Source organism: Protopterus annectens, chromosome 10.part0 (genome assembly GCF_019279795.1).
Source record: "Protopterus annectens isolate FY-2018-M chromosome 10.part0, PAN1.0, whole genome shotgun sequence".
NCBI classification, from domain to species: domain Eukaryota; kingdom Metazoa; phylum Chordata; order Ceratodontiformes; family Protopteridae; genus Protopterus; species Protopterus annectens.
The window spans coordinates 1652957748-1652985702 of record NC_056744.1 but is presented as its reverse complement, the minus strand read 5'-3'; the positions used below and the strand labels follow the sequence as shown (position 1 = coordinate 1652985702).

The window sequence follows — 27955 nt, the reverse complement described above, 5'->3', positions numbered from 1 at the left end:
GGCCTCAGAGCCATTAGCCTAGTAATCTCCTATGATCCTATTGTGATATTGTACGTTGTTGGGGTTCATGGTATGTAGGATGGTATACTATGAAGTCATGGGGTAGTGTTTTCATTTTGCTTCTCATAGTGAGATTTCTATTCACTATTGCTGCGGTAGCATTGTCGCCTCACAGTAAGACACTGTCCGGTTCGATTCTCAACAAGAGCGTCTTCTGCATGGAGACATGCGTGAATGGGCGTACCTTCGTTTAAGGTTGTGCATCAGGGCTGGTAACTCGGCACGTAAAAATCAGCTACCAATCATTAGCGGACCAGAGTTCCGCTGTGGCGATCCCTAACCGGGAAAAGCCGAAAGACACAAACAAATTAGCATAGTCAGCAATAACCTATATACATGCATGTGTGTGCGTGTGCGTGTGCGTGTGCGTGTGTGTGTGTGTGTGTGTGTGTGTGTGTGTGTGTGTGTGTGTGTGTGTGTAGATGTATGGGTTAGGTAGAAAGATTGAAGTCCTCTGATGTCTACAGGAATGCATAGACTTCAAAAAGTCAAACACAGATGTTGGTATGCCAGTATGCATGTACAAAGAACAGCCTCTGTGTATGAAAATTTAAAAAAAAAAAAAAAAAAAGAAAAACATATGTTTTGCTGGTTGCAAGTCTTCCTGCACCCCACACCCCCTGCTAATCATTATTTATTTTGAAATCACACAAAAACAGGGTAAGGGCATATTCCCCAACCCCTGCAATTGCGCAGTCTGACACCTGTCAACCAACTGCTTAGTGGATCATATGTAGTCTACCAACCTGACATGTGACGTTCTGCAGAGAAATCATGGGTCTGCTTTGACCCATCGAAATAACACTTCAACGAAACTCAGTTTCGCTAGTCCAGTTTCACAAAAGTGCATTTCTCTGGAAATGCACTTTCATGAATCTACAGAGCACTGAGATTGTTGCTGGAGATTGCGATACAGTGAAGCTAAGGGAATTTTCCCTTTTCCCCACTGCAGTGCGATCTCGGAGTTGGTTTATAGAGTCTATATCAGAATCTTGAAGGGGCGTTTCAGCAAACGCCTCTTCATCGACACATACTGAACAAACGCATTAAACCACAATCGTTCAGCACCGATTTCTTTCCCTGGGAAAGAAATCGCTTGGCTGTCTGTTTTTGTTTGCTGTTTTCTCCACTGTAGTGTAATCTCAGAGTTGATATATTTAGTTAGGGGGTGTGGAGGCAAAGCCCCCAACTTTGTTTTGTTTGAAGTGGTGTGTTTGTGGTTTGAGGGCAAATGATTTCTTTCCCCGGGAAAAAATCACTGTTCTGAACGATCGCGGTTTAGTGTGTTCGTTCAGTATGTGTCGATGAAGAGGCATTCGCTGAATCGCCTCTTCGAGATTTTAATATAGAGCCAGTGCATATTAGTAGCGGGGGGGTGCAGGGGGGGCAATGTACTTTAGTGTATTTGTTCTTTTTTAATTGTTCGGTGATCTGTAGTTGACTAATGTTGACAAAAATGGGCATGGGTAGTTACCCGGTGACAAGTGGGTTGAGAACCCAGCCTACTCTGATCCACGCCAGTGACCCTTGCTAATGGTGGGAGGAGTGCATGTGCGCCTTTTGGCTAGTGTGTGCCTGCCATGAAGCCCAGCAATTCTGGGTCAGTAAGCTACTGGCTACTTCTAGTTGCCCAGCCTGGGTTACCTGGGGTAGCTCTGTTGAGCGAAAGCTGAACATAAAACCAACCTACCTGCCAAGCATGAACTGATAATTGCTACACTTAATGTAAGTTCACTGACAGGATGCAGCTTGGAAGTGGATGACATGATGATATGGAGGAGACTGGACATCCTATGTATCCAAGAGATGAGTTGGAAGGGCAGTTCAGCAAAGCCACTTCACTTGGGATCCAGACTGTACTACTCAGGTGGGGGACAGGCTTGAAATGGCATAGGAATTGTGGTGAGAGAGAGGCTTCAAATGGCAGTGAGGGATAACATCAGAATTAATGACAGACTCATGGCAATCAGACTCCATTGTAATGACAGGGCAGTATTCATAATTTCAGCCTGTGCCCCACAGCAGGGTTGTGATAGTGAGGAAAAGAGTGCATTCAGACAGCAGTTGCAGGACCTACTAAATAAAGCAGGACAACATGAATTGGTGTTGATAATGGATGACTTGAATGCACATACTGGGACAGACGGAACAGGATATGAGGACTGACTGGGTCCACATGGGTGGGGCAACAGGAATAAAGAAGAAGAAGTCATTCTAGACTTCTGTCTGGCAAAAGGCTTGATAGTAGCCAGCACATGGTTCAGAAAGAGGGACAGTCACAAGATCACATACAAGAGTAACCAACATGCAACTCGGGTAGACTTCCTAGTAAGGAAAAGGGACGAGGGTAGAATCCATGATTGCAAAGTCATCCCCAGTGAAACAGTCGGCCCACAGCATAAACCTTTAGTTGCCGCAATCCGCTACAAACAGTGGTCAGAGAAGGCTCTAAGGTTAACGGAGACCAGGCTGAAGACCTGGAAGTTGACTGGAGAGATAGTACAACAGTTCAAGGAATTACTCAGGGCTCTAGCACCTCAAGAAGAGGAGGAAATAGGTGGAGTTGAAGAAGAGTGGCAGCACCTAAAAACAGCATGTGTTAGGACTACAGAAAGGATATGTGGCTGAGCCAGGTTGCAGAAGTCCAGAAAGTCATCAAAAGAAAAAAGGAGTGCAAGAAGAAGTGGGGAGATAGAAAAGACTGACCAGGCTAGGAAGGACTACTGGTTGGCTAACAAAGAAGCTAAGAAAGAAGTTGCAACAGCAAAGAATAGGACATCAGAGGCACGGTACCAACTTCTGGAAAGTGACTTAGTAAGGGGCACAAAGAAACTATATCAGGTTGCAGGACAAAGACAGAAAGATAGTCAGACACAACAATCTGCTCACCAGTCCACAGGACATCAAAGGCAGATGGAAGGAGTATTTCCAGCAGCTTCTGAATGGAGAAAACACCACAGAAGCTGTACTGCCCCAGAAGCAGCCTATGATGAGAGAAGAAGAGGAGCCCATCCTAGAAGTAAGAACAGCACTAAGGAAGATGAAGTCAGGGAAAGTAGCAGGCTCAGATGAGGTCACAGCAGATATGATAAAGATGCTGGGTGAGATAGGGGAGAAATCGCTCCTAAGGGTACTAATAGCAGTGTGGAGAGAGAAAAGAGTATCCCAGATGACTGGAGAATAAGCATACTCATGTCAGTGTACAAGAACAAAGGGGACATCCACAACTGTGGGCAGTACAGAGGCATCAAACTCCTACCACATTGCATGAAAGTTCTGGAGAGAGTGATTGATAAATGGATACACAGAGTAGTAGAATGTAAGATGGGAGATGAGCAGTTCGGATTCAAATCAGGATGCAGCACAATTGACCCGATGTTTGCATTGAGACAGAAACTTGAGAAAAAGCTAGAGATGAGGAGAGAGTACAACTGGGCATTCCTAGACTTGGAGAAAGCATATGACAAGGTTCCAAGAAAGCTGATCTGGGCAGTACTTTGATGGTTTGAAGTCCCAGAAACATTGGTAGAATTAGTGCAGGCTATGTAGAAAAACCCATTGACTCAAGTATGAACAGTGTTCGGCCTCATACAGGGGTTCCCAGTGGGTGTACACCAGGGTTTAGCTCTGAGCCCACTGCTGTTCATACTGGTGATGGACTACATTAGCAATCAGATTGGAGGGGACAGATCAACAAAGCTGCTCTATGCAGATGATGTGGCAGTACAGGCAGACACTAAGCTAGAACTTCAGTAAAAGATAGGAGAATGGAATGTAAATCTGAAGGCACATGGGATGAAACCAAGCACAGATAAGATGGTGGTAATGGCAGCAAATTGGGGAAATCAGAAGAAGCTGAGAATAGAGATAGAAGGGAAGATAGTGGAACAGGTAAACAGCTTCAGGTATCTGGGAGGGGTGGTTGAGAAGAAGGGTAGTCTGAATGACGAGGTCAAAGCTAGAATTAGAGGGGCTGCAGCCAACTGGCATAGAGTATCAGATGTAGTCTATGACCGAAGAATGCCAAAGAAGTTGAAAAGTAAGGTGTACAAGACAGTGGCGTGACCAGTACTACTGCATGATACAGAAACCTGAGCAGTAAAGGCAGAACAGCTGAAGAAGCTAGAGGTGATGGAAATGAAGTGCCTGAGAAAGGTGGTAGAATGCACACTGTGGGACAGATGAAGAAATGAGGACATAAAGAAGCCAACAGAGCTCCAATTGCAGAAAAGATCACGGAGAAGAGATTACAGTGGTTTGGGCACATGTGCAGAAAAGCAGAAGACAATCTAGTGAGGGAGATTTGGGACAGACAGGAAGAAGGTAAGAGGAAGCGAGGACATCCAGCAAAGAGGTGGATGGATTGTGTGAAAGAAGATCTGTGACAGTCAGGCATGAGTGTTGAAGAAAGCAGTAGTGTGGCACTTAATCGAGAGACTTGGCGACAGTTAACATGATATCCCGACCCCATATAGAAAAAATGGGAAAAAGGAGGCTGATGATGATGATGATGTAGTTTTGCAAAAATGCATTTCTGGAGAAATGCAATTTTGAGAAACCAGACTGGCGAAACTGAGTTTTGCTGAAGTGTTATTTCGATAGGTCAAAGTAGACCCATGTGTGTGTCTGTGTGTGTGTGTTTATATTGGATGACTACGGAATATCGAAATTCCACAATCCTGAGACTCAAAATCCCGAGGGCCAGAATCTCAAGATTGCAGAATCTCGAAAGTAGTGAATGGGGATTGCCGCACATTGCAGAACGAGAACTTTGCTGTTCACTCCACTGTAGTGCAATCTCGAAGTTGGTATATTTAAGTTGCAGGGGGTGTGGGGGTGCAGGGGGGCTTGCCCCCTGCATACAGGTTAGAATAGGTTGTTGGATGTTTTACTTTTTTTTTCTCGAGATATATGTGTGTGTGTGTGTGTGTGTGTGTGTGTGTGTGTGTGTGTGTGTATATATATATATATATATATATATATATATATAAATATATACATATACACACACATATATATATATATATATATATATACACACACACACACACACACACATATGTGTATATGTATATATATATATATATATATATATATATATATATATATATATATATATATATACACACACACACACATATATATACATATACACACACACACACATATATATATATATATATATATATATATATATATATGCATGTATCTTTATAAAATGTATTCATCTTTTGTTGACTGGGCTTGTCCCATTAGGCTAGTGTCCTGTTTTCACGGGAGACTTGAGGTGGTATTGATCGTATTAGGGAAATCTGGCCAGTGCATCTGAGACTTTCCTGTCCTCTTTTCAATAGATGTAGGGGAATCTTTTACATCCACGTGGGCTACCACCAACTCAGGCAGATGGGGCCTTGGTTTAACATCTTATCTCAAGGAAGGACATCACACTCAGAAGTGCAGCACCCCCTTGATTATATTCAAGCTATTAAGCTCTCATTTTCAAGCCCTTCAGTCATTGGCTGTACTATTTAAAAATAAACTTTTCAAACTCTGCTGCTAATTATGTGCTTGAGATCATGGTACAGTAGGGGGTCAGAAATATACCATTTCTCCACTGTAGAGCTGGTATATATAATTAACAGGGGGGTGTGGGGGGGGGGCAGGAGGCTTAGATTTTCTTTTATTAAATCTGTGTGATTCAGTTTGATGTGTGTTTGACTTTGTCATACTGCTGAAAGAGTTCAAATCATAAAGCTTTGAAGACACATAAAATCTAAGCTCAAAAATACGTTTTCCCTTTTTTTAATTTTATGTGCTGTTTCACTGTTCTTGTTGATGTATTTGTTGAACAAGAAGTGAACATTGCTTTGTCTTTGCACACACGTACACACACACACACACACACACACACACACACACACACACACACACACACACATATATACTGCTCTTTTGTTAATATATTTTATCACTTTGTCAAATTTTTGTCTTTGGGCTGTCACTGATGAGGGACCTTGAACTGCTGGATTTCCTAGTTAAAACAAAATGTTAAAAATATGCATATTTGTATTTATGTAGGAGTCAAAATCCCTCCAGAGAAATTATTACTCCTAGTAAAAGAAGGCAATTATATGAGAAAAACCTGCACAGAACAGAAGTGTAATTGTGATGCCAGCTTCCACTGTAAGTAATCAGTCCATTAATTTGTATTTTGTATGAATTTGTTTCTTACTGATGTTGATACTGTCTTTGAAAAAAGGTAAATAAAGTAAAACAGAGACAGGGTATTAAATGCTCTGACACTACAAGAAGTTGAAGGTAATTGAGGTCAAAAAGTCTTAGACAGCTTTTTAAGGATAAACAGGTTTATCATGGTGGAAGTGGCATAGAAGTTGGTGTTTGTGGTACCATGGAGAAAACCTGGACATTACATTGCTTTCTCAAGTAGTAGCACTTAACTGAAATGTGGCTTTCATCATACAGTTGTACAGTGGTGAAAGTTCTGTATCGTTTATGCCACCAGAGCTGTAGTAATACTGTAGACTGATATTCTCTTATGGTTAATATCAGATAGCTTGAAAGGATTTAAAAGGCATGGGGGTAAAACTGAATGAACCCAAGTGTAAGGCATGTAATGGAGTGACGAAGTATCTGTCATCCAGTGGCCATCAAACCCACTGCTTCACATCCATCCCCAAGTCTACTAGTCACTTCCTACCCTTCAGACTATCTCCAGTAAGACTGGGGCTGGCACAGATCCTAAGGCCATCCTGGGGATCTCTGCTGTTCACATCCACTGGGTGGGGTTTTGCTTTGTGAACTACCCCATTTACTGCTTCCCTCCCTTGGTCCTTGTAATGTCTAAGGGATGGATGCAGTGGGAATGTGCAGCATATCGCACTACCTATGCAGCAGCTCAGGCATGTGAACCCCTCTATCCCCTCTTTGGACCATCCCTCCCAATTACCACATCCAGAGCCTTCATCAGGGACCACAGTGCAGGAGATTCCCACAGAACCACCCCTCCATCAGGGATGGGAATACTCCTCTCTGTCTGCCATGCTGCCAGTTGCTTGAGGCACTAATCAAACCCACATTGGCTGAGCAGTAATCAGGGCTTCATCCCTTTTTGCTATCAGAGCAGCTGTGTAGTATATTTGTACACTGTAGTGTATCCTGCCAAAGGACAACAAAAGATGATTAACTCTCTTGATCAGAGCATGACCTTCTCATTTTGATCAGTAAAAATATTTTTATTCTTGGGCCCCATTATAGCCCAAAGCATACATTTAGTCAACTCTTAGTGCCCCTGCTGTGGGTAACACTGAGTTTTCAGTGCTGAAATATAGAAACAGTGGTTCCACTGATCATGCAGGAAGTATTAATATCATGAGAGTCACATGTGGTCAGTGCTGGACTATAAAGACAGTAATACCTTTGTTATTGCAGAAAGCAATAACAGTATGAAAGGTACACATGATCAGTACCGAAGTATAAAGACACTAATTCCTTTGGTCTGCAGAAAGCAATAACAGTATGAGGGGTACACATGTTCAGTACTGCAGTATAAAGACACTAATCCCTTTAGTCTGCAGACAGCATTAACAGTGTGAAAAGCTACATGATCAATGCTGGAATACAAAGAATGGTTCCTTTTGAAGAAAGCATTAACAGCATGAAAGGTCTTTGTGATGACATACAGAGCCTCCTTGTAGGCATTCATTTGTTTCTCTGGTTGCTCTCTAATAAGATATTTGGATTATCCTTCTATTTGTTAATTTCCTTAAACACTAACAATGTTGTGTCACCAGTGATGCACCATATTCTTAATATTGCTCAGACATTTTAAATGATGACAAAGTGCTCTAACCCCCATGACTGAAGCAAGTGCTTACAGAAACATCGTTGGGGACTTGGAGTTGTTACCCACAGCCAGGATCCCAATATGATGGGGAGTCATACATCTGGTTTGTCTTTTTAGGAATAGGTGATATAGAGTCTAGATGACATCAGGCAATCTTCATGACATCCTTGGAGAACTTGGCAGGACACAGAATATCCTGTGATCGTGATGTGATTTTGCCTCTAGGAAGTTAAGGAGCTACCACTTTTCCTATTATAGGAGAGCTTCATGAAGGGGGTCATTCTCATTAGGGATGCAGAAGGCAGGAAATCAATGTCACCCTGTCATTTTCTTTTGACAGGCCTTACGACTGATGGAAAGATAGTAAAGCAGATGTCTTTCTCTTCTGAGAGTCCTTTTTTTTTTGCCTTGGTGGCCTACAGAGAACGATCCTAACAAATACTTGTGTTTCTTTAAGTTTATATTAAATTTGGAACTAGTGGAAAAGAAATCTTGGTTTTATGACATCTAAGAAGTGTGAGATATGCTACAGTCTTAACATGCTTATATAGATTTTGCCTGTTAAGGAGGACCTTGCCATGTTGTTTGGTTCACATCCATAACTGGACAACACATTTAGTATCAAGACAGCAAAGATGTTTAAACAAACTGAGACAATTTTTTCCAGCTAATAAAGTCAGTTGCTATGAAAAACTCCAAAAATGGAAGAATTCACATCACAGCAGTCACTTGATTTAATTAGTCCTCCAGCACCTTAAATTAACTCAGCATTCAAGGAAGTATTCTTTTTAAGGTAGCAGCAGGACAGGAACCTGAAGTTTAATGAAGTAAAAGGGATGGTTAAATGAACAAAGTTGCAACTGTGATATCTCACAGACATTATAGCGTCTTAATTTTTTATCTAATCAGATGTGGCAGGGGTCTTTAGGGCACTGGTAATCTGAAGTAATGTAAAAGGGAATGAACAAAGCACATAGCGGGTACTTTGGGAGTAGCTTAGTAACAACTTGTGGAGGAAGCAATGGAGGCTGTGAAGAAAGATTTCTGTGATTTTGGCCTGGAGATGATAAATGAACTGATCAAACAAGACACTGCAGTGACTGCAGAAACTGTTGTTGCATCATTAGTGAAGCATGATATCACAGCTGAATTGTTGTATAGGTTGGTTGTGTAGCTGGTGTCAAAGGTATTGGCACAAGCTGTAAAATTAGAAGTAGATGAGGCAGAAGCTGGAAACGTATTCTGACAACTTCAACAGTTATAAAGATCTGTGGTTAGTGACGTGACTAATTCTCTTATGTAGGTGCTGCAGTAGGGGTGTCATATGCACAAGTTGTGTGTTTATTATAGAGAGGAAGCACAGACGCAATGGACAGAGAGGGCGAGTTACATCATCTGTGGTATACTTTGACCTTTAAGGAGTGAGACCGGATTTTTTTGAGATGTCTAAGGAAATGTCTGACATACGACAAAATAAAGTGTATGTTGATATTGATTATTTATCTGGTATCTTGTAAAAGTGATGTCCTTTTTTTTTACCTTTTAGAACAGAATCTTGGTGGAGTGGGGTATTCTACTCCTTGTTCCCCACCTAGCTAAAAGTGATGGCTGGTAAAGAAACAAAAACTCTTTCTTTATAGTAATGTTATAAAAAATTAATGCAAGAAGAAATATTTCACAATGGCAGAAGTTTTCAGGACAAAATTAAATGCATTTTAAAACTGCAAGAACAGAAGACCTTTGTTAGGGAGCAGTGCTGTAAGGCATTACTGAAGAGTAAGAAAACTCCAAACAATATCTTTCTGGAAGGAGTTATGTGCTCCCACATCAACATCCACATCCTGTTCTATCTCCTTCCAATAAATCCGCTACCCAATGTAGCATATAGATGTCCTTCTGTATCACTGCTGCAGTATTCTACAGAAAAGGGATCTCGTGCCAGGGCAGCCCAATGTTTGGCCAGTATTCAAAAGCCTTAAAAGATCTTGTATGTGCCATGCATCGCATTTATGCTCCCTGCACATAACATAGGGCATAAAAGGGATGTACAGACACCACTACCCAGAAATTCTTTGCAACCATTTCGAACTTCTTTTTTGCCAGTTGTTCTGAATGCCTTGTTCCTGTTCTTAATACTTAACAACACAAGATAAGTGCCCCATTGGTGTTGGTGTTTTTTTTTTTGTTACTTTTCATGGTCTTGTATATTATTTTGCTACCTACAGTTCATGTCATCTAAGAGGGGAAAAATGTCAGTGTAGGAGGTGGATTCCCCATAAGGATCATCACGAACAGTGTCTTTTTTGTTTGGTACTTCCCACGACTATACCTCTTGTAGTACCTGGAAGGCCTTTGTGCCTATGACACTCAGAAGCTGTTTGTGTTCCCTGACTATTTATCTTGAAAGCCAATGACTTAAACACTTAGCCTAGGGTACCATGGCAGAATCCTGTAACCTGAGATACTCCCGATAGGTAAAAAGAAGGCAAATAAGTCTCAGCTGGATTCTTTAGCTGTCCATCCTCCACCAGACATCCCTCTAGAAGCAAGTAATAACTCTGTAGTTTGGCGTCTATGTCAGATTGCTCTGCCGCGACCCTATTAGAGGTCGGCATAGATCATCTTTTTGCATGTCCTCTGAGGTTTTGCAGGCATCTGCTCCAGATGTTGAGAGAGAACTGTAGTTGACTATCTTGTAGGGCCTTAGAGAGGTTCCGCAAATACTGGCCATGGAGGAATTTCGGGTTCTGTTGTCAAATCTCGCCAAGGGTTGGAACCTCCAATATTTGTTAAGGCTGATGTCCCTTCTAAGAAAAGACAAAAACTAAAGAATGTTTCGGTCCATCCTAAGGATCCTTAAATGGAATGGCAAGATTTGCTGAGGGCTTGTTTTCTGCCTTAATGGCCCTAAAGCTAAAGCCTCCTCAAGGAGTTTTAGTACCCACTTCTCCCTGTACCTTTACTCCTTCTAAATGGCTTAGGGATCCTGATTCCCTGGATGAGGATTCATTGTTTGGTGAGACGTCTTTGTCCTGTTCTTCACAGATGCCTTCCCCTTTGGCTTATTATTCTGATGAAAAGGAGTCTGTTAGCCCTGAGTCTTCTTTTGAGGAATTGTCCTTTGGGGACATGATTACTAGGATGATGGAATTCTTTAAGTAGGATTCTTCTCACATATCTGATATTCAGAGAAGATATTATGAGTTGCTTCATATGGATACTTCTAAACCATTGGCAGCTCCTGCCGTACCTCTCAACCTCTTAGGGCAAGAAATCTGAACAAAGCCATAAGTAAAAGTGGGACAAAAAACAAAAATAGGAACATTTTTTTAAATATTGCTCTTACAAGCTTACAAAGTTGATAAAATGACAGGTTTTGCTGAATTTTCTGAATGGTATGAAGTCTGAAACTCAAATGTCTGTCATTATTTTTTAACTTCAGTCTTTAATGATTTGCCAGTAATTTGCCAGAAAAACCACAATTTTATGAAAAACTGACCAAAATGTGAGTCAGAAATCTCGACATTCTGTAAAAAGCTGTACAGTTCATAGGTGTGTACTAGGCTAATGGCCCAGGAGCTTTTGCAAGCCTAGCCCATAGAATTACCCTGGCATTGTGCCACCCGAGCTTAGTTCCCAGTGCCTCTGTCAAGTAGAGCTACTGGAGTGATCCACGGGCTATTTTGGCTGCTTTGTTAGATACTTTAATTGCTACTTCCAAATCTCCTGATTGTCAGCCTCCTGTTCCTAAGAAACTGATAGGTTCTATAAGGTCCCTGAAGATTGTCAGTTTTTATTTAAATATCCTTCTGCTGATCCTGTTGTGGTGTCAGTCTCTTCTGATAAACCTTCTAAACTTTTGCCCTCTTCCAGACTTTTGCCTTCTGGTAAAGATAGCAGGGTAATGGAGAGGATTAGCAAAAAAAAGTTTACATTGCTTCTACTTTGGCCTTTAAGGCTATTAATTACCAGACCCACATGACCACGTATGCTCTGGCCTTGATTGCTCAGGGTTTTCAGGTCATCTCTGCCCTGCCTGATTCTGATGGCAAATCATCTGCCTTATCTTTTTTAGGTGCCACTTCTCAAATGGCTCAACACTTTATTAAGTGTAGCTATGACGCTGTTGATGCCTCTTCTAGGGCTGTGGCTTTTGGGTCCATCATGAGACATTATTCTTGGCTTCGTCTCCAGTCTCTACCTGAGGACATTAAGGCCAAATTGTTGGATATTCCTTTGGATAATAAACATCTTTTTAGGACTGCTGCTGCTGACATGATTAAGTCTTTCCATGAGAAAGGCAAATCCTTACAGGACCTTAAACATATTTTTCTCTCTCCTATCCCTAAGTTCCACAGGAATTATCCTTCTAAGTCTGCTTTTGTTAGCAGGCAACCCCACCAGGCCTCTAAGGGCAGGATGGGTGGGAGGCGGGCCCCCCTCTGCTAAGGCTTCTCAGATTTCTGTGTCCTAGAATCCTCCTTTAGCTGATGTCTGCTTCTCTTTAACAATTCATCCTCCTGCTTTTAGACCAAGTTTCTTTGTTCCTTCAGCTCTGTCTTTGTCTTCCACATCGGCGTCTCAGTATTTCAGACTCTTGGGTTCTTTCTGTCATCTGTCAGGGTTAATTCATGGTATGGAACTCTCTCCCTCCTTTTTCAGGGATTCCTCAACTTCCTCTAGGGCAACTTTCTGATTTCCCAGAGGTTCTAGGGTCCCTGGTGAACTAAAGAACAATTCAGCATGTCCCCTTTTCCCAAGTGAGAAGGGGGTTTTATTCCAGGATATTCCTGGTTCCTCGAAAGGAGGGCACTTGGAGGCCTATTCCGAATCTCTCCTGGCTCAACACCTTTCTCAAGGTCCCTTTTGTTTGAATACATACTGTTCAAACTCTATTACCTCTGCTATTACCTCAGGCATTTCTGTTGTTCTTGGATCTGAAAGATGCTTACCTTCATATCCCTATTCATCCGATATTCAGGAAATTTTTACATCTCTCTCTCTCTGTTTTCTTCTCATTTTCATTTCTCTGCTTTGCTGTTTGGCCTCTGCTGCCCCAAGGTTATTCACAAAATGCATAGCTCCTATGATTGCTTTCTGCAGGCTTTAAGGCATTCAGATTTTTCCTTACCTGGACAACCTGTTGCTTCAGGTGCTTACTCCCAGTCAATTGTTACAGGGTCTGCAGTTCACCATTCCTCTTCTTCAAAGTCTGGAGTTTACTATCGACTACCAAAAGTAGGTCTTGACTCCCTCTCAGGATAATGTGTATGTGGGATGCATGATTTGGACAGTGCCAACATTGGCCTCTCTTCTACTTCCAGTGGTATTGTCATTGACAGCCTTCATTCAGTCTCTTCTTCCTCTGACTGACATGACAGCCAGAGAGTTTCTTTAGGCCTTGGGATTCATGGCCTCATCTATTCTAATGCTTCCTGTTGCCAGAATGCATATGCAGAAGCTTCAGTGGTACCTCAAGTCTGTTTGGCTGCAGCATTGTCACCCTCTGGATTTCAATGTACCTCTCCTTTTCTGTCTCAAGAAGGAATTCAAGTGGGGATCCAACAGTTTGCTCTCAACCCAGGCTTGTCCTTTCAGTGCCTCTTGTCCCTTCTCGAGAACTGTTCAACAATGCCTCAGACATAGGGCAGGGGGCCTTTTATTGGTCACCTGAAAGTACAGGGTCTTTGGCCTCCCCATCAGAAGTCAGACAATATCAACATCAAAGATATGAGAGCTCTGAATCTGGCCCTTCGGGCTTTTTGCCCCATTTTCTGTCCAGGCCCCTTGAAGGTGTACACAGGCAACACTACAATGATATGGTATGTCAACAAGCAGGGGGGTACAAAACCTTATCTTCTTTCCAGTATGCCTCTTCAGGCTTGGGAAGTGGCTCTCGGCAATCACTTAACTCTTTGGGCAGTACACATTCCTTCAGAGCACAATTTAGTGGCAGAATGTTTGAGCATGTTCAAAACACAGGCTCACAGATGTTTGCTTCACATAGATGTGTTTCTGGACATTTTCCATTTGTGGGGTATTCCTCAGGAAGATCTTTTTGCCTCCCCTTTGAGCAGACAGATTAATTTCTTCTGTTCCAGAGTGCCATGCCATCTGGCCGTAGAAGAAGGATGCCCTTTTTGTTCTTTGGAAAGGGGTGTTTCTGTATGCTTTCCCTCTGCTTCCAAGAGTCCTATAGAAGATTCAGCTGGACTCCCAAAAATATCTTGCTAGTGACTCCCTTTTGGCTGAGACAGCATGGGTTCCCCTCTTAATGCATCTGGCCAGGGGCAATCATCATAAGTTACCTCACAGTTGGATCTCCTCACACTGGACAAAGGGTCTCTCATCCATCCTCAGTTGTCCACTCTGCAACTGACATGTAGGTGATGGGGCTTTGATCCCTTTAAGACACCTCTTTTCTTAGAATGCGCTCAGGGTTTTACAGGAGGTAAGGAAACTCAACCAGAAAATCTTATATGTCCAAATGGAACAAATTTTTTGTCTGGTGCCTTGCTCATAACCAGGGCCCTTTTTCAGTAGGGTCCCTCTCATCCTCTCTTATTTGTGTGAGTTGCTCCAGTGTGACTTGGCCTGTTCTTTTGTGAAGGCCATGTGTCAGTTATTTCCACTTGTCTGCCCTTTAATCCTCCTTTGACTTCTCATTTTGAGGTCAAATAATTTCTTAAAGGTGTCCTGCATATCAGGCCTTCAAGAAAACCTGTTCCTCCCCCTTGGGACCTTAATATTGTTTTGGGAAAAAAAATTACTCAAGCTCCCTTTGAGCTTGCAGATTCTGCTTCTTTCCATCATTGTACCTAGAAGCATGTTTTGTTGTTGGCTCTTACTTCTGTTGAGAGGGTTTCTGAATTCCAGAATCAGTCGTTACAATTCCCTTCCTTTTTCCTTTCTCCTCAGTCTGCTAGTGAGAGGGTCCTGCATACCTTGGACTTGCACAGACAGCTCTGGTAGTATTTCAGTAACAGTACAGCTATTTCTGTGTCTGATCAGCTTTTTGCTTCCTTTCATCCCAGGTCTTTGGGTTTGGCTATTTCTAAGAAAAAACATCTCCTGGATATCTAAGGCCATTTCCTTTTGTTATTCTTTTCTTGGCAAATCTTTGTCTACTGTTAGAGCTCATTCCACTAAGGCTGTTGCCTCATTGGCTGTCTTCTTCAAGGGGTTGGACACCAATTCCATCCTTGAAGCTGCTACTTGGTCTTCGGCCCATACCTTTGCTAAGCATTATAAGTTGGATATGGTTTCTAGGGCCAGAGCAGGTTTTGCTGAAACCATTTTATGTTAGTTTGTTGAGGGCTGTTCTTAACCTTTCTCCTCCCATTCTGTGTCTAGAGCTTTTTTACTCTCCCTTTTCTGTAAAATATTGCAACGGTGATATAGAGGGACATAGTACAGTTATGTATTATTTTACCATAACAGTAGATGTCCTTCTCTTCTCTGTTTCAGTTTTCACTCCCTCACTCCAACCCCCCTATTGTTTGTTCTGCATTTTTTCCTTCTGGATGTACATGGACTCCTTTTTCCTAATGGAGACTAGTCTCTTCTGGGACAATTCATTTCTGGGTAGTGGCATCTATACATCCCTTTTATGCCCTACATTATGTGCAAGGTGCATAAATGTGACATACAGAGCATACAAGATCTTTTTAGGCTTTTGCATACTGGCAGAGCATTGGGCTGCCCTGACAGTTCTCTTTTCTGTAGAATACTGCAACAGTGAAGAGAAGGACATCTACTGTTAAGGTAACATTTTACACAACTGTACTTTCACCTCTGTGTTAGGTTGCCTACCTCCTGCAAAAGTCTCCCACCTCTTTGTGGACATTGTTCTATTAAAATATGGCCAGGTTGCACTCAGTACAAGTTTACCTCTTGCCAGTATAGTCCGAGAGTTCATCAGGTGAGCCAAGGTTATTCTGCATCCTATGTTCTCTGTAAGTTTCTTAAACTGTATAAGGTTCCATGCTGTCACATTTTCACACACACCTAGACTTTTAGATGGTGCTAGGCCTGACTAGTAACACAACCAGATTGAAACAGACTAATATACATTATGCAAGGAAAACCATGAAAGGTTTTGTATTCCTATAGTAAACTGTCATGTTATGTAACTATGGTAACCAAACAGACCTTTGTGGGAACTTTAAATAGTATAGCAGTTTTACAGATATGTTTGATCTCTTAATATTAATCAGAATTTGAAAAATTGCATTGTCATGGCTTTCTTTTGTTTGCTGTCAGTTTATTACCTGGAATTTTCAAACATGTTTTATGTTTTTCCAATATTAATGTATTGTAAAATAGGGTGTAATATATCTGTTTTTATTCAAAATGGATAGACATTCCCTGATAGTTACTGAATAAGTGGTTCTTTTGCATAAGCAGACATACTTTCCTTAGCAGCACAAACAGAACAACTAATTCATTACTTTGTTACCTCCTAATAAAGTTATGAATATCTGCATCCCACTTTGGTAATGGGCTGGTGACATAATATCAGTTGTGATGCTTTCCCTATATAAAATGTATGTCATTTCTGTCAAGTCATACATTGTCATGTGCAGTTATCCTCACTGTGCAGTCCCTACCTGCCACAGGTGTGTTCCCCAAGTGCATGTCCCTGAACTAAATCATTTGTTTCTCTCTGGTAAGTGCTCATTTACACTCTGGAACACTGCATGACCGTGAGTATTTAGAGTTTGTTCATCACAAAATACTAGACATATAGCTGTATTATTCATTCACTGGTCTGATACTAACTGCATATCTCAAGGTATTGGCCACCTGTATAAATTAAATTATATATGAAGGTTCAGTTCTTTTACTCGTACTGAACTACTGAGTATCACATTCCCAAAGTGAAGTCATTTGTACAAATTAAATTGTAAAGAAGAGAGCAGTTTGTCTGGTCACAACAAGCTGTATGGAAAATTGATGCCACTACTCACAAGTGAACACGCTCTTTGCTGTTATATGACTTTCACTTCTAAAAACAGCTGTTGTATGCAAAATGAAAGTATACATAAAAGAGTTCCCCAGCAGTAACAGTGGCACATTCTAACATACAAAGTTCCAGTTAATGCATGTTTCATGCCATTTAACCTGCTGACAACATACCAAGCTTCAGCTGATGAATTCAACAGTGGCCATCATACATAAAACAAATCACTGTTGCAGCAGTGCATGTTGTTGTTCTAGCATACAGCATGTCAGCCACCTAGCCTCAGAGTAAAGCTGTACCCACTTCCACTCCTTCAAGTGCAGACCCTAAGCAGAACTTGGGCAATATGTGGAGATTGTGGTGGGAATTTGCAGACAAGGTGCAAAGCACACAAGGGACATTTGCATGGTTCTTCACAATATGCAAGGTATTTCCAGTGCATAGAAGGTACACTTGTTAAGACTTACCATAAATAAGATGTGTGAGTGTATTCACTGTTGCAGTCTGAACATGTGGGATTTCTCACAGTGGAAGCCCTTGGCCAGCCTGACTACCAGAGAATGTTTTCCCTTCTCCAGAAGCCAGTGGACACCCCAACCAATGTTAATATATTTGGGTATAAAGGGAGTTGGCCTGCACCATGACCTCAGTACATTCTTGCCCCCAACAAGTAGGAGCCCCCAGTATGTCCTTGTGGTCAGGGGTTTGGGACTCTAGACTCCAGACTAGGTGAGAAGGAGGAAGGGGTAGGCCACCCTGACTGAGATGGTGAATGTTCTAGCTTATCCCATGGACCAGAGAGGAAGGAGGGAGGGAAAGAATACTGCAGCAGTGAGTACACTCGAGCATCTACATCTGTGGTAAGTGTACACAACTGTACTGTGTTCATCATGATATACTCGAGCATCTACATCTGTGGTAAGTGTACACAACTGTACTATGTTCATCGTGATATACTTGAGCATCTACATCTGTGGTAAGTGTACACAACTGTACTATGTTCATCATAATATAGTCGAGCATCTACATCTGTGGTAAGTGTACACAACTGTACTGTGTTCATCTTGATATACTCGAGCATCTACATCTGTGGTAAGTGTACACAACTGTACTGTGTTCATCATGATATACTCGAGCATCTACATCTGTGGTAAGTGTACACAACTGTACTATGTTCATCGTGATATACTTGAGCATCTACATCTGTGGTAAGTGTACACAACTGTACTATGTTCATCATAATATAGTCGAGCATCTACATCTGTGGTAAGTGTACACAACTGTACTGTGTTCATCTTGATATACTCGAGCATCTACATCTGTGGTAAGTGTACACAACTGTACTATGTTCATCGTGATATACTCGAGCATCTACATCTGTGGTAAGTGTGCACAACTGTACTATGTTCATCGTGATATACTTGAGCATCTACATCTGTGGTAAGTGTACACAACTGTACTATGTTCATCATAATATAGTCGAGCATCTACATCTCTGGTAAGTGTACACAACTGTACTGTGTTCATCTTGATATACTCGAGCATCTATATCTGTGGTAAGTGTACACAACTGTACTATGTTCATCGTGATATACTCGAGCATCTACATCTGTGGTAAGTGTACACAACTGTATGATATTTTTCATGTTTCACTGTTGCAGTCTTAACTCTCAACTGTACAGCTTTTCGCAGAATGTCCAGATTTTTGCCTCATATTTTTGGTGTGTTCCTCCTAAAATCTGTACCTTTCTGGCAAATACCTGAGGATTGAAGTAATTAAATAATGACAAACATTTGAGTTTAAGACTGCAAATCCTTCAGAAAATTGATGCTAATACAAAACCTATTATTCTGTCAACGAAGTTTGTAAGAGCAATATTTAAAATCTGTCCCTATTTGTCCCCCCATCATTTTAGGCTTTGTCCAGATTTTTTTTGCTCTAGTAGGTTGAGAGGTATGGTTGCAGTCCTGACTTGTGGGATGATTACTAAAACTGAAAAGAGTGGTGGACAGAAGATTAAGGAGAAGCAAGGATGCCATGTACAATGGCAGTGGCAAATCCTGTTCTGGATTTGGAAGAGGTAGGGAGATGGTAATGTTTGGTAAAGGTATGCACAGAGGACTATGTAGCTGCTTCCAAAATGTCCTTAGTGGCCACTCATTTAAGAAAGGCAGTAGAGGTAGCAGTAGACCCTAGTGGAATATGTCCTCCCAGCATACCTCTGAACTTGGGAACATCAAAAATCTGGACAAAGGCAACAGCATCCAACATCACTGTAACTATATAAAATAAAAGAAACACACAGTTTACAGAAAATACAAATACTACACCCAAGTGTACCTAATTTGAGAATAATAGCAAATATGACATTAAAATCAAGCAGGCTTTCAAAAAACAGTACACGTGGCTGCGCGTTGTAACTACTGTGCAAACTAATAAAAGTGCATAGCATGATGTTCTATGTAATCTTGCATGTTATGGCTTACCTTTATTTTATATTTCTTTGTTTCAGCAAGAGTTCTACCTTTAAACATTTAAAACTGAAAGCAAACAAGCAGTTAATTTTCCTGGCTTCATCTTGATCATACCTGTAAGAATGGGAATTCCAGTTGCCCTCGTACAGTCATCATGAACCACAGGAACTTAATGATCCTCGTTACGTTATTTCATTTACTTTGTTAAAGGCACTGGTGTCTGTAGCTGTGTGCTCCGATTTAGAGCATAACTCCCTGAACTAACACTTTGTTGTGAATGTTCGAAACCAGTAACGCTAGGTGTGTACATGTTCGGTTTAAGGAGAAGTCAGTATGTTTAAGTGCTAATCTGCCAACACTGGACACTGTATTGTGAACTTTCTTACAAAGACACCCAGTGACCCAATGAAAGGGATATAATGATAAACCGTAGGTCTGCATATTACTGTAGTGCAAGTAGCAGCAATTCCATGATTCATTTCCACTAAACTCTGCATCAGTAGGATACCCTATATCAGGACAAACAAAGGACAATGAATGTAAACATTATGATAAGCCATCCCATCTGCAAACTACAATACTACAACCTCAGTACTATCCCCACCCCACTTTGCATTCTTCCCTGGTCACACCATTCTTAGACTCATTGCCTGCACAGAGTGAACATGGCAAGCAAGGGGCCCACTGATTCACTTGTTTTAATCAGATCAATTTCTTGCCGGCAAAATCCCCAATTGACTCAGTTCAGACTTTGGAAACGTGCCTGACAACAAAAAGCAAATCTGATTTGAATACAGCACACACTTCACTGTCCCATCTTCAAAAGTAGCAGTTAAAGACCCCAAATTAACATTTTCCATGGCCATCAGGCCCTAAGAGCTGGCTACCAGAACAAAGAATTTTGGGGAGAAATGGGTGAGACAAGTGTGTCACCGCATTGAGTTGCAAATGAGTCTTTGGGGTGCAAATTAAAGCACCAGCACTCCACTCCCACCCAGATTTCTGCAACAAAAATAATTGACTCAACCCGAAGATCGGCCATTATGCCAAGTTATGTCAGTAAATGGACAATAAAGGGACTGATAACAAACTGCAGTTTGAAGTGCACTTGTTAGGGAGGAAACACATCCTCAAATACCCAAACAGTTCAAACTTGTTAAGTTCTTACAGGAGGAAATAAGTCTGCTAAAATTGTCTAAGGCTACTGGACAAAGCTGGCTGCTGGAATTAAAGCAGTTCTCCAGTAAATGGAAAAAACTGATAGTTAAATTACTAACTTGGAAGATGTTAGCTAATTTTCGATAGCTCCTTCCCAGCTGTAGCATTTGACAGTGCTTTAGCTTGCAAGCCCTGCACCTTTGTTAGACACTCAATTTAATGCCTGCTTCCCAACTTGAGTGTAAAAGCCATAACTGCATGGAATTTTTGAGGCCTCATATAACCTTCCAAATTTTGTATGAAAGCTACAGTAGAGCCTATTTTTCTAGGCAAATATCACTTAGCAAATTCCTAAGCAGTAACGGTATACAAATAGAACCAATCATGGTCCCCAACTATCCACTTTCCCATTCTGCCTAGAAGGACAGATACCACATATTTCAAAATACTTACATATATCAGAAAGATATAACTGAAATTTCTGAGATGGAGAAAAGAGACTGATCCATTTCTCATTTTGTATCCTAAGCACCCACCTCAGAAATGTTTGAAGAGGTTCCAGCGATCAGATTGGCACAACAACGATGTTGACAAAAAAGTGTGTGCGCGTGGGGGGGGGGGGGGGCATGAATTATGACTGGGGCCTCTGTTATTCAAGTAAAAGAAAAACAATGGGAAATAAATCCAGTGTTGGTATGTTGCAATTTAGCACAATATCATATTGATTTTAAATGTGCATTATTTAAGACTCACTTTCCTTTATAAATGGTCTGTTTATCCGAATAGAAGAACACAGTATTTTACTCTCATAAAGCAAAGGCAAGGGGTAGGAGGATGTCAGGTTGTAGTAAAATGTTGGTAAACATGCGTGTGAATGCATGTGACAACAATATTCTGTACACCAGCAAATAAACACATGCAGCCATTAACAAGATTAGTTTCCCCTGTTTTTCTCTTACAGCAAAATATGGACCTTTGCCTCCTCAGTTTCTCTCCATTATTTGCTCAGAATTTTGTTTTTGAACACAATGTGTTTGCTTGCTATGAAGTTTTAAAATACTTTACTATTTTAATGCCAAAGAAACTCTTCCGTATTAACTATGGTGTGTGTGTGTGTGTGTGTGTGTGTGTGTGTGTGTGTGTGTGTGTGTGTGTGTGTGTGTGTGTGTGTGTGTGTGAGAGGGGGTGCAGTTAAGTACTCTTCTCTAGTACAGAGACTAAGAAATGCAAAATATGCGTATTGCTGCATCATATGCACAGTAATCAGCTATGCCAGGATTAGAACCCTGGGACACCATCACACAACTTACCTGCCATATTCCTTTGAGCCGCAGAGGCTGATAAACTTGTTTCCTGACCTGTTTAGTATCCGCCAGCACATAAAGCTAGGTTTCCTGTTTAAAAAAAAAACAAAGGATATCCTGCAGTCAAGTTATCACAGTTTTCACAGAACATTTTTCTGATTATAAGTATAACCTGGAGTTGCGGTATTAGTTGCACCCGCCCACTTAAGATCAATGGAAAAACTGTTGAAGGGCTTAAGTATAAACACAGCAGGGAGGGACTGAGCACCTACAAAGTACGACTTCCTGATACTGGTGTTAACAGTAGACAAGCTGTACTTTCGAGTAGGCACAGTAAATGGACAGAGTACAGACAACATTTTAAAGATTACTAAGAAAATGTATCCCTTTGCTCGGACCTACAGTTTTGTTAAACAATTTTAGGCAATCTATTCTACATTCACATCACCGTGAGACAATTATGACGTGATGTTGAGTTGTTGGGTCACCACATTGACAGGACATCCTTTTTCATTGGCTACTGCAAGTCATGGGCGAGCTTGTGGTCATAAACAATTATTTTAAAGCTCTCTGACAGTAAAAAAAAATGTGATTTCAAGGGGCCACTCGGGAATCTGTGGCACCTTATTATTTTAATCCTCAAAATCGGGAAATTTTGAGGAATTCGGTATGGTTGAGAGATATGCCTCACAGCATCACGAAGTTCTTTACCGTGATGGCTGCAGGAAAAAGAGATGCACTGGGAAATCCATTTGGAAATGGTGTGTTTAGAAACTGGTCTTCCCTCAGAGGTACAGGCAAAGGCCACAAACAGTTTGTCTGATGTCCTGTCATTCTTAGTTCTATCCACTTAGTAACACAGTTGCCTATGCATGTCCAAGGAATGAAGAACCCTTTCTACCTTGTTCTTTGGGTTAAGAGAGAATGTAGGCAAATGTATGGTCTGGTTTAAAAAAATGTCCATCACCACCTTGGGCATGAAGGAATGGTTTGTCCTGAGAGACACGCTGGGTGGGAAATTTTGAAAGGTTCCACACACATTACGTTCTAAAGCTCAGACACCTTCTAGCTGAGGTAATGGTTAGTGGGAGGGCTGTCTTCCAGGTCAGGAATTTTATGCCATTAGAGGCTGCTGGTTCAAAAGGTGGAAGGGCGAGCTTCTTCTGAATGAAATTTGTCTCCCAGGGAGGAACTGGGGGTTTCCTGGGAGGCCTAATGTGAACAACCCCTCTCAGAAATTGTTTTCATGAGGGAATGTGAAAAGAGAGGGAGCTGAGAAGGTAGAAAAGCAGAATTAGCTGAGGCATAGATTTTTATGGAGGAGTATGAGAGACCTTTTTCAAAAAGGTTGGATAAATATGACAGGATGAAAGTGATCTGAGCTTGACAAAGGATTTGTCCCTTTTGTCTGCACCAAAAAATGAATTATTTCCATTTGGCATAATAAGACTTCCTAGTCCTAGGTCTCCTGGCCGCTCTTAGAATGTCTAGGACCTGTTTGTTAAGGAGCGACCCTTTCCATGGGATCAATGTATCATCCAGACTGTCAATTTGAGTGTCTGCTGGTTGGTGTATATTATTGTGCCGCTTTTCTGTGTTAGTGGATCTCCTCTTTTTATAGCTACCATGGCTCCCTGTTGGTTAGATTGAGTAAAAAGGTGTACCAGTGCTGTCTCTGCCAGTCTTGAGGTATCAGAATGACCCTTGGCCTCTCTTCCCTTATTTTCAGCAATATAACCTAGGTAGCAGTGGTATTGGGGAGGAAAGCATAGAGGAGTAGGCCAGTCCAAGGGAAGGCCAAGGCATCTGCCTTCCCATCTTGGTTCGTAGAGCAAACGTTTTTCAGGTGAGCATTTTCTTTGGTGGCAAGAAGGTCTGTTTGTGGCACACCTCGTTTTGTGGCTATGCTGAGAAATACTTCCTGATGCAGCTCTCATCCGTGGGGCTGTGACAGGCTCCTGCTATGGTGATCCTCTAGTTGATTGGGTTCTCCTTGTAGGTACAATGCCATGAGTTGCAGTCCAAGGCAGTTTGCCCTTGTTTCTCCATTGGTAGGTGGCAAAGGGGGTAAGAATGTGTTCCCCCTGTTTTTTTATGTACCACATAACTGTGGTATTGTCTGTCTTCACCAGGAGGGCTCAGGGTTTCCTTTACTTTTGGAAGGCAATCAGTCCTTTTCAGACTGACATTAGTTCTTTTAGACTGATGTGTTTGTTTTTAAACTTGGGAGTCCCATCTGCCTTGTTTCTGGAAGTTGTTGAACTGGGCTTCCCAGACTATTTCTGATGCATCAGTTGTCACAGTTTGGTCCTGCGAGATGAACCTGAGTGGAAGGCCCGGATTGAGAGAACATGCTTGGACCCACCAGGCATCTCCTTCCTGTGGCAAGTAAGCAGCTTTATTGTGAAGGTGAGAGTCTGAGAATGTTACCACCACAAATTTTTAAAATACCATTACCATTGCAATTTTCTCATATTTAGTGCAAGAGGCCATGTATCCCTGGGCCCTGAGATGCACCCTGGCTGTGAGATATTTTCTGACCAAGAACTTTTTGAAGTACCGGATTAGGAAGGCATCCTTGTCCAGAGAGAAGGAAGCCTTCTGGATATCTGAGTCCAGTAAGGCTCCCAGAAACACAATCTTGTCTATGGGATTTGTTTGAAATTTTTGTACATTGATGGTGAACCCCCCCCTGGGGTTAGTAAGTTTGGGGTGTAAAGCAGGTCTGATTTGAGTTTTTCTAACCTTGCTGCCTGAGTGAGGCAATCATCCATGTAAGGGTAAATCTTATTTCCCTTTGTCTTGCAGAAGGCTGTCACCTGGACTAGGCATTTTGCGAAGACCCTGGGAGCAATAGATAAGCCAAAGGGCAGAGCACAAAACTGATAGTGCCTGATACCTGCTCCGAGGTATAAGAACCTTCTGTGTGATTCCTCTATGGGAATATGGAAGTATTGTTGTTTTTGATCTAAGGTTAGCAAGTGTAAGTATTTTGAATGTTGGAACCTGTAAGAATGGGTTGAGCCTTGACAGAACTAGAATATGCCTCCAGGTACCTTCTTTTCTGAGTACAAGGAAACGTTTGGAGTAAAAGCCCTTTCCTCATGAGGATATTGGTACAGGTTCCATAGACCCTTGAGTGTACAGAAGCTTTATTTGGTTCAAGGTCTCTGTCTTTTTTATTGGCAGGAATGTCTGAGAGGCCTGAACCAATAAAGGGTTGTTTGAACTTGAGCTTGTAACCTCTTTGAATAATGTTTATCACCCATTGAGCCCTAGTTATGGGAGTCCAGTTGTTGTAGAATAGAGATAGTCTCCCTCCAGCCTGGGTGGAGAGCAGAGAGGAGGGGAGGGGAACTAAGTGTCACGCAAAAGTCAGGATTGCTCCATGATAGCTCCCTGGGAATTTGATCCCACAGGCCTGCAGCCAGGTATGTCTTCTAATGATGAACCCTGTGGCTGCTGCTGTGCTGGAGACTTCTATGGCATCATAGCCACAGTGCAAGGAGTGTTTGGCCACCTCAGAGTAGGAATTGCATAGGTCCATTAATTCCTTAGAGAGGGCCTTATTTTCAGTCCCCATCAGTTTTTGTTTCATTTGGTCAAGAATTGTTTTCTGGTACTTTACCATATGAAACTGGCAGTTCAAAGCCCTCATGACAAGGGTAGCGGAGGTGTAGATTTTCTTATCAGTTCTGTCTAAGGTTCTGCCTTCCTTGTCTGTATACAAAGGATTTTTGAAGGAACTTGCTTTTTCTCCCTTTGGGCCTTGAGTCACCACTTCAAGATCTGTCAAAGGGTTTTTAAAAAGATGTTTGTGGGAATCTATAACCCTGTAAATCTGTCAGGTTTCTGAGGAGCAGGAGGTAGAGGGTCTGGTTGTAAAGAAGAATCTAAGAAGACATCATCTACCACCTCTACGACTGGTGTATGGCAAGGGGTTTATGTTCAGGGAGAGTAAGAAATTCCCTAATCCTCTTTTTTAATTGTGGTAGTCCTGAGCTTCCCATTTGAAATGCTTCCTAAGATTATGCAGTGTTTCCCCAAAAGAAATGTTATCAGGAGTGAAGGCCGAAGTAAGGTTTTCCTCAGAGTCAGAATCCCCAAAGGAAACAAAGGATGTTATGTGGTCCTATCTCGCCTCCATTCTTTACTCATGGGTTCGGAGCCCTCGGCCAATTATTTCTCTAGCACGAAGTCTCTAATTGGCTGGGCTAGCCCGGTATTCCAAGATGCACCTCGCCCTAGCCCCAGATCTCGTTTGCCACTCGTAGAGTTAGGACGTGGTCTCGCTTGGCTGTGGCTAAGTACCCTTTTCAAATACTTTTCTAAGTATTTTAGTAGTCAGTTGTATTGTAAAAGCTATTTTAATAGCTACTCTTCTTTTATTTGACTAGTTCTTGTGAGCTTTTGTGAGGACTGTGTTTGTTTGTGGTATCCCTCTGTTTCGTGGGCTAGGCCCGTTTAAGTTAGAGGACCTAGTCCTCTTCAGTGTTGTTCCCTTGTATTTTTTGTGCTGGTTTTGTGAGTTGTGGGTAGTTGTTTTCCCTCCAAGAAACGTTTAACTTAGAGTTTACTTGGCCGTTAGTTTGTTTTGGTTTTCCCGCCTTCCTCTTGTGTTGTCTTTGTCGGCTGGGTGTTGTGCGGTTGTTATCATGTCTAAAGAGTATAAACCCTCCGGGTTTAAGAAGTGTACCAAATGTGGCTACAAAATGTCCATTACAGATGGGCATTCCATCTGTGTGTACTGTCTGGCTGCTATTCACCTACAAGAGTCCTGCAGTTTTTGCCACGTGTTTAGCCCTAGGGTACTGCAGGAAAGAAAAAATAAACTGATTTTGAAGGGGCTGATTAAGCCTGCCTTTGAGGAGGCCTTAGATTCTTCTTCGTCTTCTAGCATTTAATCTAAGCCTGCTAAGGCCAAGAAAAGATCTCCAGCTCCGTCTGCCTCTTCGGAGTCTTCGAAGAAGGTTTCAAAAGTGGATACTTCCTCCTCGGCTCCATTGTCCTCGGGGCCGCAGAAGAAAGTTTTGGTTATGGATACTACCTCCTTGGCTCCATTGTCCTCGGGGCCGCAGGAGGTATCTGTTGTACTGGAGTTGACCTTGGCTCCGATATTACTGGGGCCTATTCGGAGCCGGTCACCCAGTGTCAGGCATGAGTCTCCAGGTAGGAGATCCCAATCCCCTTCTATTTCTTCCAAATCCTCTAGGCTGTCTAATTTGGATGTGGATAGGGTGGTCCAGAGGCTCCTGCAGTCGCCGGTGTTAGCAAAATTGTTTTCGGCTCCGACCCAGTCGGCTCTGGAGCCAGTCCCTGTCCTGGTACCGATGATTCCTCCTTTGAGCACCCATGTGTCATCAGAGCCGGAGTGCTCCGCGCCGAGTGATGTCCTTGTGTCGGCTCTGATACCCCAGGTGAGTCTTTCGGAGCCGGCGTCAGCTCCAACCATGTCGGCTCCGTCCTCTGGTTTCGGTACTTGGGTTTCCTCAGTCGGACCCGAGGGGGATACCTCGGGACTCCTGTCGGTTCCGAGTCTCCCTCTCGGTGTATCGGCTAGGGGAATCTCGACTCTGGTCGTAGTCCCTGAGATGGGTCGGTCCTCGGATTCGAGGGGACCTGCCTTCGAGGCCATGAGGAGCGCACTGGCCAGATCGTCAGTCACATCACCTGGATCGGTCACTCTGTCCCCATACACCCTGGCTAGAGCCTCTGACGCCCTCCTATCTGTAGATGGCAGAGCCCGAAGGTCTGGGGATACCCCCTTGAGCGGTCCCCTGCTTTCTGAGTGCCCCTCAGAGTCGGTGCCTGAGGAGCCCCCCAGAAAGAAGTTGTGCAAGAGGAAGCACATAGACTCCCAGGACGAGTCCCTCACCTCTGATACCGACCTCGAGGAGTCAGAGGGGTCCCCCAAGTCATCCTCCAATGATGTCTCTTTCTCTGACATCCTGGAGATTTTGAGGCAGAGAGGCGACTGGCCTTCCAAGACCCCCTCTGAGGAGGAGTCGGTATTCCTCAAGGCCTTCGGAGCTCAACCCTCCGCCTCCTGGGTGTCTCCACCCTTCGACGAACTCCTGGATTTGATTTTTCGAAGGGTGTGGGAGAACCCTGATTCTGTGGAACCGGTGTCCA

General features: G+C 42.4%; 1 protein-coding gene across 1 annotated transcript in view; it reads left to right on the top strand.

The window, feature by feature from the left end:
* The window catches only part of LOC122814370 (zinc finger protein 135-like), a 187565-nt gene that overhangs the window by 83886 nt on the left and 75724 nt on the right, over positions 1-27955 (top strand). Inside the window, exon 5 of the mRNA XM_044086955.1 lies at positions 6139-6243. Coding sequence (XP_043942890.1) covers positions 6139-6243 — 105 coding nt within the window. The remainder of the gene's footprint in view (positions 1-6138; positions 6244-27955) is intronic.